This window comes from Caloenas nicobarica, chromosome 14 (genome assembly GCF_036013445.1).
Source record: "Caloenas nicobarica isolate bCalNic1 chromosome 14, bCalNic1.hap1, whole genome shotgun sequence".
NCBI lineage: Eukaryota > Metazoa > Chordata > Aves > Columbiformes > Columbidae > Caloenas > Caloenas nicobarica.
The window spans coordinates 3,774,742-3,787,843 of NC_088258.1; the positions used below are offsets into that span (position 1 = coordinate 3,774,742).

Below are 13,102 nucleotides of genomic sequence, written 5' to 3' on the forward strand. Positions count from 1 at the left end.
AGCAGGATCTGCCGGTGCTGAGCGGGGCTGTGGGAGATGGAGAGCAGCGAAAGGGCTGGCGGCTCTCGGTGGGGAGATGGGGTTGGCCCCTGGCCCCTCTGTGAGCACGTGCTGCACCCAAATTCATAGCCAAAACTGAGGTTGGCCCCAGCATCAAACCTGAGGGGCTTAGTAGAGTTTTGGGGCTGGTTTTGGCTGTCTTGGGAGGGCTGGGGGCACATCCCAGACATCCCAGCTCCTCCAGCCAGACATGCTGTGTTTTGGCCAGGGCTGGGCTGCAGCGGATGGGGCTTCCTTCCTCCTCATCCTCTGCTTTTTTTTTTTTAATCGTCTTTTCCATTTCGCTGAGCAGAAGAGGAAGGGGGCTTATTTCTGACCCCTGCCATGCCATGCACCCCAAACCAGCGTCCCATCGCTCTTCCCTCCCGCAGGTGCCTCCCCCTCAGACCATCCGATGGGGGAAATATCTGAGCCAGGGAGAGAAAAAGCAGTTTCTTCCCAGCTTTGGTTTTAAATCTGCTCCATGGAGATGAACCTGTTGGTCACGGTTCCCTTCCCACCAACTCCTCTGAGCCCTCTAGAACCAGCTCAATCTTCATGGCAGGCATTTGGCCCCCAAAGGCTCCACCACCCCAAATGCTCCTTGCTCCTGCCTCTCATTAAAAGGCTGTTGGGGCTGCAATGGACCACACACAATTGCTTCTGTCGGAATGCAGGTTTTATTTTTTATTCATCTTTCTCCATTTGAAGCTATTTTTTTAAGTTATACAAATGGCACTTACAAAAAAATAATAATTAAAAAAAAAAAAAAAAATGACAAACCCCCAAAAAACCAAACAAACCCAGAACTTAAATTTTCAGAATGAGATGTTTTCAGAGAGTCACGACACCCGATAAAAGGAGACAGGAGAGATGTTGACCTAACGTCACACGGAAGAAGCCGGAGCGGGAGTTACACGGTTCGAACTGCGATGGGGGACGGGGAGGAGGCGACACGGAGGGTTTGTGTGTGAGGGGGGGCGTGAAGGCCAGCGAAAAGTGTGTGCCAAGTCACAGGGTCACTCAGGGCTTCATCAAGACACTCGGTCCTTCGAGGGACATCGCGCGGCGCAGCAGCCCCTGGATGTGACGCAGAGCCGAGGTAGAGCCCCAGGTGGGATCCCCCGCACCGGCCGGGGACCCCGGCCCGGGGTTGTCCCCCTGGCAGGGGACAGGTCGCTCGCTCTCCCAGCTGAGAGTTTAGCACCAAGCTCCTCCGGAGGGTTTATCCCTCCTCATGGCTTTAAGGCTGACGAGCCCCTGGCCTTGTCTCTGGCGATAGGGACCGGCCCTGGTTTTGGCACGGCAGCGATGCCGTGAGCACCCTTGGTGTGGGGCTGGGGGGGGGAAACCAGCGCTCCCTCCCCAGCAGGGGAAAAGGCTCCTTGGTGTGTTTGCAGGGAGCAAATATCGGCCCCGGGAAGGCCCCAAAGGATAAAGTGCCTTTCATCACCCTAACGAACACGTCAGCATCACCTGTTACAAACAGCGTTAAACTCTAATGCAGACCTAGTACAGACAACAGCTGGTAACACAGTGCCATGGAGAGCGTATATAAATAGAGACTAACAAAAATACTGTTTTGGTCTTTTTTTTTTTCTTTTTTTTTTTTTTTTCAGTGGGGTTCAGATGGCCCGACAGCCGAGCCCGGGGGCGGCGGGACCGGGCGCTTCCTAATTCAGCATCAGATGTTCAGCGATTTGTATCGCTGTTCCAGTATTTCATGAGAAGCAAAAAAAAAAAAAAAAAAAAAGGTACTGAGCAAATCTCACTGTGCAAAGTTTGCTAAGGAACTTTTTCTATTCTGTAAACCAAAATCTGCAGTTTATGCTTCCAGCCACCACCCAGGGGAGGTTCCACCGGGCTCCTGTGGGGACCAAAGGTGCTGGAGGGGGTGGATGGTGGATGGAGCCCCCCCCAGCACGGGGTTCCTCTGTGTCCCCCCCATGCCACCCCCTCCCAGGCACAGCAGCAGGACCAGCCAGGCTGGACCCACCAGCAGGGTCTGGGATGCTCCTCCAGAACCAGGAGGTGCAGGGGGACACAAGGAGCACGGGGCTCTGTGAGATGAAAGTCTGAGGCTTTCCAGACAGGATCAGCCTAAAAAATCATTTCCAGTCGCACGGGGGGTTGGCTTGTTGGCCCTTCCGCGGGGACACGTGCCAGCACACGGCAGCCCCTTCCCTGGGGACGCTGTGATATGTAAGGTCACCTTTTTTGGCTCAGCTGGGGGTGAATTCTGCCCTGACAGCCCGGAGCAGAGCGAAGCTGCAGGGAGGAGCCGGCGGAGCCGGTGCCATCGCTCTGCCCCGGGATGGATGGGATGGGATGGGATGGGATGGGACGGGTGCTCCGGGGGATACTGGCAGCACAGACCGAGGTGGCACCGGTGCTGATATGGCAGCAGTGAGCACAGAGGTGATCTTATTCCCTTTTTTCAATCGAGGAGAGGAAAAGAAACTACCTACGGGGCCAGGATTGGGGGTACGGCAGTTTCCAAGGCCAGCAAACCTGGAGGGAGGTGGTGGGGTGGGGGGGATAGAGACAGACCCCTCTACAAAGCTATAGGCCACCCCATCACTTTTCCAGTTGTTACAGAGGTTTATGGAGAACCACCTCCCACATAACGCACCGACTCTACGGGGGGAGGGAAGGGCGAGCCAGTCTGAAAATCCTGTTACAGAGAGGAGAAACAAAACCCGAAAGAAAAAAGGACGAAGGAGGGGAAAGAGAAGTTGGCAACGGGAGGAACGCTAAAGTGCATTAATATTCCCAGAGGGTGGAGGCGTCAATGGCGTCGGCCGATGCCTTGAGGACCCCGGCATGGTCACCCTTCAGGTATTTGCCATTGATTTTGATCGCCACTTTGTTATAGTCGCAGAACTCAAAAAAGAAGTCCACGGGGGTGTCGCTGCTGCTGGTGACGGACGACTCGCTCCCCACCATCCAGTACTTCCCGGTGGCATCTGCGGGCACAGGGAGAGGGGGACGAGGTGGCCCCGTGAGCCACCACGGGGACCCCAATGGCCACCACCCCCCCAGCCTGGACCCACCCCCGGGGACTCACCCTTGATGTTGTAGGCTCCATCGTTGAACTCCAGCTGGAAGACGTCGTAGGACGAGCGGTTGGAGTCCAGGGTGCCCGTCACCTTCCGGCACCCGATGAAGCCGTGCTCGCCACGCAGGACGATGATGGGCCGGTTGATCAGCTTCATCACAAAATGCTCCGTCTCACCTGTGCCGGAGGAGAGAGGTTTGTGAGAGCGGCCCTGGGGGGTGCAGAACCCAGACCCCACAGGAGGAGGGTGGGCTGTGCCCCCCACCCATTTCTCATCCACCCCATCTGTCCTCCCATCTCCAAGCACCTGAAACGGTCATTAAGAAAACTTATTGTCTCCATCCCTGAGCATCACTTGGAAGAGGAACCTGGTTTGGGGAATAGGGGGCAAGATTTTGTCCGTCCCCTGCTGTCCCAGTGTAGGGTGGGGGTCCCCAAAGGGGGTCCCTTACCCGCTGTCTCCATGGATGCCGCCAGCTGCCCGTTCTTCTTCGCCGTCACGTACTTGCCATTGGCAGCTTTCAGGGTGATGCGCTTGTCGCACCATTCGATGTCGAAATAGCAGCTCGCGTTCCTGCGGGGCAGAGAGGGCGGTCGGCGGGATGTGACAGATGGGGATGCTGCCGGTGACACCCCACCGGCTGGGAAAGGGCCACGGCTGGATCGGGGGGCCCCGATTCCGTCTGTTTTTGCAGGACGAGCCACGCTGTGGTGGCCATCCTGGTGGGAAGCCCTTGCCTTGCAGGCAGGAGGGAGGCAGGCAGGCTGCCAAATGCACTTTCTGGGTTTCCACCCGGCTCTGCGCTCGTGTAGGGTTGAACTGTGGGGTAAAGCCCTTTGACAGCCCCAGACGGCCGGGAAGGATTACATGGCCCGAGGGACTTCCCGAGCATCATGTTCAACAAGCCCCGACCCGTGGCTCTCCGGGGAATTCCCCGCCTTCGCTGGGAACGGTTTTGGGGTGAGCTCCTAAGCTGAAAAATCTCCCTTGGAGTACCCGGGGAGATACAGAGGGGTTTCCAAGCCCAGGCGTGGCCCAGAGCCCCCGGGGACAGGGGACTCACTTTGTGGAGGCGGTGGACTGGATGCCTCCGTTGGACGTGAGGGTCCAGTACTTCCCCGTGTAGGTCCTGAAGGCGCATTTCTTGGTGTCCTTGTTGATCTCCAGCTGGTAGGTCTCCTGGTCACCCTCCTCGTCTTGGTTGGCCGAGAGGTCCATCCCTGCGGGGCAGAGGGACATGGAGAACACCGGGGGGACCCCAAACAACCTCCAGCGGGTCCTGCTCCCCTGGGTGAGCTTTGCTGACCCCTAAATCCCTCACACATGGCTTCCCTTACAGCGCTTGGCGTTCAAATCCAGATTTTTATTTGGCTACTCAAGTATTAAGGCTTTAACTGAGGGTTAAACTGAGCTCAGGCAGCCACGAGCTCCAGCTCGGGACTCTCAGGCTCCATCACACTTCAGCACCAAAGACCAACACAGATATTTCACGTGGAAAAGGGCTGTAGTGTTTTTCCCCAGAGGTGACAGCTGGGTTATTCAATCCATTAGCAGAGGCCGCCGCACCACCTATGAATCCCCAGCTCGTGGCGTGTTAAGGACCATGGCACCGTTTGTCATCCATAAATTGTCACAGCCCATTGAGGTAGTGAGGCTGGCAGGGAAAGGGAGCTCAGGAAAGCCCTGGGACAGCCAAACCCTTCCCTGGCTCCCAAAAACCATCAGCACTAGCCCATCCCCTGGCTCTGCCAGCCACGATGACCCGTCCCTGCACCAACAGGGTGTCACTGTGGCCACAACCCAGCAGTCGATGGCCATTTCCATCCCGGGCAACCCAGCCTTGGAGGTGGACGCAGCCAGTTCCAGGGCCACCAGCCACAGTCCTGTGGCCACTACTGGCCCCCCTGGGCCACATGCACATCCACCCACAGGCGCTGAGCCCAAGCAAACCTGCTTAGTCAGGACTAGCAGGGCCAAATCCTCCCCAGAGCTCTCCAGCTTGGTGGATTTCTGCCTAAAAATACTATCAGGGATGCGAGCCACAAGCCGTAGCCTGGAGCCAAAGAAAAGCCGTGCCGAGTTTTGGGGAGGGAGCCGGGGTGCGGTGCTCAGCTGGGACGGGCCGAGATGGGTCCCAGTCCCACCAGTGGGACACGGGTCCATAACCAGCGCCAGCAGCCCAGGAGCGGATGGTGACATGGACCATGGCTCAGAGGAACCAGAGGAGGTTTTCAGCAGACAGCACCCACGTCCCTTCCCCACTGCATGGGTGCTTCAGGCTCGAGTCCAACCATGCCCCTGGTCCTGGAAAGGATGCAAAGCACGCGTGCAACCTTTCTGCCCAAATCTGCCTTTTCCTTGAACCAAGAACCTGCCCGTGGCGCTGGCAACATGTTCAGTCCCTGGCACCCCATGGTGCGTTGCCTCCCAGTTTCTTGGCTGCTGGGATTTCGAGGGCTTCAGGGACTGCAGCCTTGGTGGCCCTTCTGCACGGGAAAGCCACCAGCAAACCCAACCAGCTGCACCCAGCGAGTGCTGACCCACCTGGGGAGGGACCATCCACCTCCACGCACCAGCTCTGGGTCCTGGAACGGGAGATGTCCTGCAGACACAGCCAGCTGGCAGCGTCCCATCGCCCATCTGCATCTCCAAACAGGAATCCACATCCAGGCCCCCCCCAGGGAGCAGCCGCTGCTTTGCATCTCAGTCTCCCACCTTTCCCAAAGGGATCAGGCTTTGAAGGCTTCGCTTTATTGGCTGTGATCTTATCTCCTACACCTAAATTGTCCTGTTCCGGCCACATCATTGCCTGTTCACAGCATCCTCCAGCACCTTCTGTATCTCCGGATGGACACACACCCCCCCCTCCAAAGCTTTGCTCCCTGGGGTATGTGGGGCAGCTTGGGGGCAGCTGCAGGGCCACCAACGCCAGCCCCACTGGCCAAGTTCTTGGCTCGTGTGGTTGCCCCACTCTTGCCGCCTCCCAGGGCTGCCGGGGGCTGAGCCAGCGGTTGGAAGAGACATTTGGTTTTGATTTTGTACCCCTGCCAGGAAAGCACCGCTGTGGCAGGCTGAGCCCTACAGCTGCCTGCTCGCCCAGGAGCGGGGGTCTGGGGGGCTCCTGGGGAGGGACTGGGCTGCGGGAGGGGACACTGGGAGATGCAGCCCACCACCCCAGGCTGCTGGCACCCCTGACCCCCCCCCCAAAACCTGCAAGAGCTGCTGCTGCTGCAGTTTTCAGGGCGGAAAAGCGGGCGGCAGTGCCCCCTCCTCGCTGCAAAAGAGCTCCCTGAGCTGCAGCACCAGGATGGGGGGAGCGGGGGGGGGATGCTCTGTGCATGGGATGGGCTGGAGATGGGACAGAGAGTACCAGGAGTCCCCTGACACTGTCCCCTTTCCCCCAAAGAACCCCAGGGCAGAGTAGAGAACCCACCAGTCTCCCCCCGCCCCAACACCGAGCAATTGCCCGCGGCCCTGCGGTTGTGCGGAGGTTTGGCTTTCACAGGGCCGGTGGCCCGAGGGTCTCCCACCGCCCCCTCCCCAAAAGCGAAAGCGGGGCTGGGTTGGGTTACACCGACTCAGCAGAAAGGAATGCAATTACGGCTGGGGCAGAAGGAGGCTTCAAAGGGCTGCAACTGAGCTGGAGCAGGTCTGGGGGGGTCAGAGATGGGCAAGTCGTGTGAAACACTGGAGGCAGCATGGGCTGAGGGGTGGCAGGACCGCGGCGGGTCCATGAGAGATGTCCCCGTGGCGGAGGACAGAGGTTGTCCCTCCAGCCACCCCCACCACCGCCCCTGCTTTTTGCAGCCCTGGGCTGTGGCAGGGAGCTGGCACGTCCCGCAGCGCCCGACCGAGCCGCTCCCGCTGCAATCACGCTTTAATTACCGCTCTTGGTAAATTTACAGTCTGGAGCCGGCACGACTATGCCTGACCTTGACGAAGCTGCTAATTACAGCTGGAGGCAGGAGAGGAGGGGCAGTGCTTTGGGAGGGGGGAAAGCAGGCGTACACCTTTTTCCCCAAAAATTCCCTGCATGGGATGTCCTCCAGTTTCGTCTGCAATGCAGGTTTACTACGGGGGTCTCAGGGATGATGCAGATGATGCTGGTGGGAGCTGGGGGGCTGAGGCGTGTGTCTCCCCAGGGTTTCCCAATACCAAGTCCCCCCAGAGCCTTTCCCATCCCTGGAGACACCCCAGGCCAGGCTGGACGGGGCTCTGAGCAACCTGAGCTGGTGAAGATGTCCCTGCTCATGGCAGGGAGGTTGGACTAGGTGACCTTTGAAGGTCCCTTCCAACCCAAACTATTCAATGATTCTACGATTAGATTGATGCAAAGGGTGTCCTACGAGCCATCTTGCTGAGACCCAGTGGGACACACTTCATGGAAGAGGCCAAGGGCCCGGAGGACCATGGCCAAGGGGTGGGACAAGCCACCTGGAGCAGCCCCCAAGCCCCGGGGGACCAACCCCACCTCAGGAGCTGCCCACAAAAAACCCAGTTTTCTCCCTCCGAGGGAGCGCCGGCAGCACCCTGCAAAGCCCCCAAGCCCTCGTGGGTGGCAGGGCAGGATTCTGGGATTCTGGGCTCTTACTCAGCTCTGCTCACACAGGTCGGGTCTGGTCTCCCCGCAGGGCTCTGGCACCTTCACTCCACGCTGCAGCCACACATGTGCCCCAAGACTCATCTCGTCCTCTCCTCGCCCTTTGGATGGGCTTATGTTGCACCCATACATAAATCTAAGCATGGTTTTTTTGTCTAAAAGCAACAGCCTGGAGCAGCCGGGGACGGTGCAGCTCCTCTGCTGGGGGTGCAGCTCTGCAAGGGGGTGATGGGTGGGGGTGAAACACGGATTTCCTAGAAAACCCACCCCTCCTTCCCTATGGATTTCCTGTGGCTTTGTGTAATCGCCAAGTGCCAACATCCCACTTGGCTTCTCCAGATGAAAAACCACAGCCGAGCACTCGTCCCCAGCTGTGTCCCCCACCCCGGAGCTGCGTCTCCCCACCTCGCTAAAGCACTGAGATGAACCGAAGGGGGGAAATGGGCTGCGGCTGCAGCCGACACCGACCCACCCCATGCCGGGGGGGCTCCTGGCCCCGGAGCAGAGCTCCCTGCCATCAACGCAGCACGGCTGGGCATGCTCCATCAGCGCACTGCTTGCTCACTGCGCCCCCCCGGACCCCTCTTCCCGAAATGCCTCTCTCCCGAGCCAGCCCATCCTCTCCCCATGGCGGGGGGGGTGGGCGGCACACCTCTCCAGGCGGGGGGCTGGCGGGGGCCCAGCAGAGCGGGGAGGACGCCAGGGCTCTGCCCCTGGGGACCCTCGTGCCCACAAAGGGCCCTTTGTTGCTGCAGCCAGGGCTAGAAAGGAGCCATTGAGCCGGGGGGGGAGGCTGCTTTCTGCCGGCAGCACCCCGACTCAGCTCTGCTCAGAGGTGCGATGGGGAGATGGGGGCTCTCATGGAGCCCGGGGCTCCCCAGGGACCACATCCTTCTGTGGCTGGAGGCAGAGAAGAAGGGCCAGCGCCAGCTGGTGCAGAGGGAGGGCTGGCATGCTCCCATGCCCACCCCTGGATCGCCAGCGTTGCGGTCCCCAGTGCCCTGCATGCAGAGGACGGCGATGCCGGGGCCATCCTGGGGACAGGGATGAGGCTCCAAGCCAGGAGCTGACTCGGCACTCACAGGGCTGGACCAGCTCCAGCTCCGAGCCAAGGGGAAGCCACAAAAGCCCCATCCCCGGGGCAGGGGGCGAACAGCTGCTGCCATCCTCACTCCCTCCCCGACTCCCTGCAGGAACAAGCTGTTTTTCCCAGGAGCCTGTGCTGAGCCGCAGCCGCTCCCTGCCCACATCCCACATCCCGCATCCCCCATCTCTGGCGGCCTCCGGCGCATCTGCCAGCAGCGCAATGCTTATCAACTCAGCAGGGGGAAAGGGCTGTCTGCAACCGCTTCCTCCGACGGCTGGTTTTCGGCTACCTTCTCGGTAACCCTGGGACAAGGCGCTTTTCCCGACGGGAGAAGGGAGGGCGAGTCCCGGAGAGCAGTAGCTCCCAGGCTTTCCCTGCTGCCGGGCAGGATAAACCAGGCGGAAATGGCTTCTCTGGCCAAAACGGACCCAAGCGAGGATGTGCAGCCCCAGCACACCCCTCCCCACCGTGTTTGGCTTGGAAAGGGGCCGGGCACAGCCCAGAGCCCCCTGTTGCTGGGGAGATTTGTGCCCCCCCCACCGCCTTCCCACCTCCTCCTTCCATTCTCAATCACACAAAGCCGGCGAGTCCGCCAGCAGCCGCGCCGTGGCGGGGAGACGTGCGGGATGGGGCAGCGGCAGTGGGGTCCCCCCCCATCCTGCACGTCTCCCCCCACATCTGGTTTTCCCATCTCCGGTGACAAAGGGCTGCAGCAGCCCTTCCCCCACAGCGCTGCAGCAGCCTCCCGCCATCCTCCCGCCATCGCCATCCTGCTCCTCTTCCCCAAACCCCGGCGCCTGGGCAAATCATCCCCCGCTGCCCATCTTTGCAAGCATTTTGTTTCGTTTTGTTTTTTAAGGGGTTGCTTTGCAGCGCAGGATTGATCTGCCCTCAGAAAGCAGAAAGGCAGCGAGCTGCCTGCAAGGAGCTGCCCGGGCACAGATGAAGGTTAAGCTGCAACCTTGGAAAATTATATATACACACAAAAAAAATTCCCCGCTGCTTGCTCCTCCAGGCTTTGCTGCAGTGAGGCGTGCCCGCACCCATCCCGCGCCCGGTGTGTGCCGGCCTGACTTGGCACGCCGGCGATGTGCCCCGCGGCTCCCACGCCAGGCGGCCACACACCTCCAGCATCGCCCTGCCCAGGGAGCGGGGCCCCCCGTCCCCCAGCAAGCACCCCTCAAGCCAGGGGGTGGGATGCACACTGGGTGCTCGAAGGCGGGCAGGCAGCCATGTGCCCGGGGAGCTGTGCCGTGCGGCCGCAGTGCTTGAGGCTGGTGACACGGTGGCCTCTCCGGCAGGCGGAGGGGACGGGGATGGGCACAGGCGAGGGCCTTTGTGCGGGTGGATGTGGGTCACGGCTCGACGCGGGCATTTTGGCGGAGCCATTTTTGTAACGCTGCCGAGACCGGGGAAGCGGGTGGCACTCACCCCTACAACCCACCCGCCAGGAACTGCAGCGCCATGGCGGGGAGCGCAGCCCCCCAGAGCCCCCCTCTGCAGGGCATGTGGCTCAGGGATGCTCAGGGAAGGGGGAGCTTGGCGGAGGCTTTGTTGGGTGAACAATGAGCTCTGCAGGTAGGACGGTAAGGGATGGCAGCGCTGCCTCCTTCACTGCAAGAGAAGACCCCATCCACCCCCCCAGCCATCTCTGAACCCCAAGGCAGGCCCCTCACCATTCTTCCCCCACCCAGGGCACCCTGCAGAGACGATGCTGCAGGGATGGGGGTGCTGGAGGGATGGGGCCCCCAGGCAGGGGGATGCGGGAGGGGGAAGGGAGAGGGATGTGGGAGGGGTGCGGGGGGATGATGATGGAGCGACTGGGGGAGGGACCACCGCGGGCAGCCATGCTGGAGGAGTGCGGGGGGGTGCCCTGGGGAGATGGTGGCTCCGGGGGAGGGGTGTAGGGACGAGTGTGAGAGAAGGGATTCAAGCAGGGGGGAGAGACCTGAGAGAGGTGATGGCAAAGGGATGCTGGGGGGGGGTTCCTGTGCGGTTGCTGCTGCAGGGAGGCAGGAGACGCTGGAGGGACGTGGCGGGCTCCCAGCGGGGCGATTCTGGAGGGATGCGGGGGATACGGAGGAGGTGATGCCAGAGGGATGCGGGAAGAAACCCCGGGGCGGCGACACACCAGGGACGTCGGGGTGGCCGAGTTTAGCCCCAGCATCCCCTCCTACCTTGCCGGGTGGAGACATTCCTGTCGTTGCCGGCTCGGAGCACGACCTGCGGGCAGCTCTGTTCGAGGGCAAAGAGCTCGTCCTTGCCCACCTTGGTGCTCTTGCCCGCCTTGAGGGTGCCGCTGGGTCCCGAGGGGGCCAGGTACCGACCCTCCCCGTCGCGAAAGGCCACTTTGCCGCAGCGAAACTCGAGGGTGAAGGCGGTGCCGGGCTCGGCGGCGGGGACCAGGCGGCCGTCGGAGCGCAGCAGGCGGTGGTCGCAGCTCTGCAGGCTGTACCGCTGCTCCACGAACAGCAGGGTGATGAGGGCATCCACGCCCCACGGCACGTCGCGGTCCACGGCCAGTTCGTCGCGACGAGGTCCCAGGTGAGCGTAGCGCTTGCGGGCCAGGCTGTAGAGGTTGGCCTGGGGATGCATGGCCAGGTGGACGCTCCATTTCTCGGTAGCCGAGACGGAAGGGGCAAAGCAGGAGAGACGGTCCTCGGTGCCGCCGAAGAAGCGGCGATGGGGCTCGGACTGCAGCGACCAGCGCCCGTCGCCGTGAGCCACCACTAAGAAGCGACAGTCGGGACCCGGCTCTTCGCTGTCGCAGCTCACCCGACCGTCCTTGTCGGCTGCCAGGTACCGGCCCAGGTGGCTTTTGAGCAGCACGGCGCTGGAGTCCTCCCCGTCCTGCTCCAGAGTCCAGATCTGCTTCTTCTTCATGCTGGCGGCCGAGGCGTTCACCTTGAAGCCGAAAGCCTCCGCCGTCAGGTACTTGTTGCTGCAGTTGATGAGCCCGAACTGGATCTGCACCGGCTCCGCCGTCCCGTTCGCCGTCATCCTGCCGCTGCCGCCGCCACCGATCGCCGCTGCCGCCGCGCCCGCCCCGACGCCGCCTTTATAGCGCGGCCGCCGCGGTACCGCCCCCCCGCCCGCCGGGGCCACCCCCGCCGCGACCCCCGCCCGTCCCCTCCCCGCCGCCCCCTCCGGCCGCTCCGGCCCTCGCCGCTGCACCCCCGGCGCCCCCCGCATGGCTGCAGAGCCCCGCGGCGTGGCGGGGCCCCGCCGGGGGCAGAAGAGCCCCCGTGAATTGCAAGACACACCCCCACCCCCCCATTGCGAGACTCCACTGCATCGCAAGACCCTTCCCTGCATTACAAAAGCCCCCTCGAATTGCAGGACGCCCCCCTCTTGCAAGACCCGCCCACCGCACGGCAAGACCCCTCCAGGAATAGCAAAAGCCACGTTGAATTGCAAGATCCCCCCCATAAATCGCAAGACCCCTTGGCATGGCAAGACCCTTCCCTGCATCACAACAGCCCTCTTGAATTGCAAGACCCCCCCACACACACACTGCAAGACTCCCACTGTATGACAAGACCCCGCCTTGCATAGCAAGAGCCCCATTGATTTGCAAGATCCCCACGCACACTGCGGGACCCCACCATATGGCGAGTCCCCTCCCTGAGCTGCAAGGCCACCCTACCCACACTGCAAGAACCCCTCTGCATTGCCAGACATCCCCCACATTGCAAGACCCCTCACCTGCAATGCAAGGCACCCTCCCATCCCCCATTTCAAGACTCCTCCCTGCATTGCGAAAACCCTTGGCACTGCACAGCAAGAGCCCCCTTGAGTCACAGGACACTCCCCCCATTGCAAGAGCACCCCCACATTGCAAGACCCCCTATGCATTTCAGGATCCCCTCACAATACATGGCCACCTCCCCCATTGCAAGATACCCCCTTGAATTGAGCGTCCTCTCTTGTTTTGCAGGAATCCTTTCTGCATTGCAAGACCCCATCCCATTGCGAGAATCCTACATTGTCGGCCTCTCCCTGCACCCCTCTGCTGCTCCCAGGTCCTTGGCCATGCTGCAGGGCTGAAGGGGAGTGGGGTGAAAGATCCCACCACCTCTGAGCCATCCCAGCACCCTGTGCCAGACACCAGCACAGCTGGAGTATGGGGGCCCTGGGGAATCCAAATTCCCCCAGCAAAGCCAGAAGCAAAACACAGGCTTTCCTGTGCAAAGGGGGTATTTTGAGGCCATTTCTCAGGGTGTAGGTGAGTGGCATTGGTGTGCACGCACAAGGCCATACTCCAGTGGCACGTACAGTAATGCTGATCCAGGTATGGGGACGCACCACAGCCTGTGC

The 13,102-nt window shown here is 61.3% G+C and overlaps 1 protein-coding gene across 1 annotated transcript; it reads right to left on the reverse strand.

Moving 5' to 3' along the window:
- Positions 1-700: 700 nt before the first annotated feature.
- Positions 701-11,801, reverse strand: FSCN1 (fascin actin-bundling protein 1). Its single transcript, XM_065644811.1, has 5 exons — positions 10,963-11,801; positions 4,162-4,318; positions 3,550-3,671; positions 3,107-3,274; positions 701-3,005 (listed from the first exon to the last, which is right to left on the reverse strand). Exons 1-5 carry the CDS (start codon positions 11,783-11,785, stop codon positions 2,803-2,805), a joined length of 1,473 nt encoding a protein of 490 aa, XP_065500883.1. The 5' UTR covers positions 11,786-11,801; the 3' UTR covers positions 701-2,802.
- Between the last annotated feature and the right edge of the window lie 1,301 nt (positions 11,802-13,102).

Bases quoted from the DNA above. Each gene is read 5' to 3' on its own strand.
- FSCN1 (XM_065644811.1), bottom strand. From the start codon at position 11,785: ATGACGGCGAACGGGACGGCGGAGCCGGTGCAGATCCAGTTCGGGCTC. The intron at 3,275-3,549 runs GTAAGGGACCCC...CCTCCGGCACAG, and splicing joins GGCATCCATGGAGACAGCGG to GTGAGACGGAGCATTTTGTG. The intron at 3,006-3,106 runs GTGAGTCCCCGG...CTGTGCCCGCAG, and splicing joins TGGAGCCTACAACATCAAGG to ATGCCACCGGGAAGTACTGG.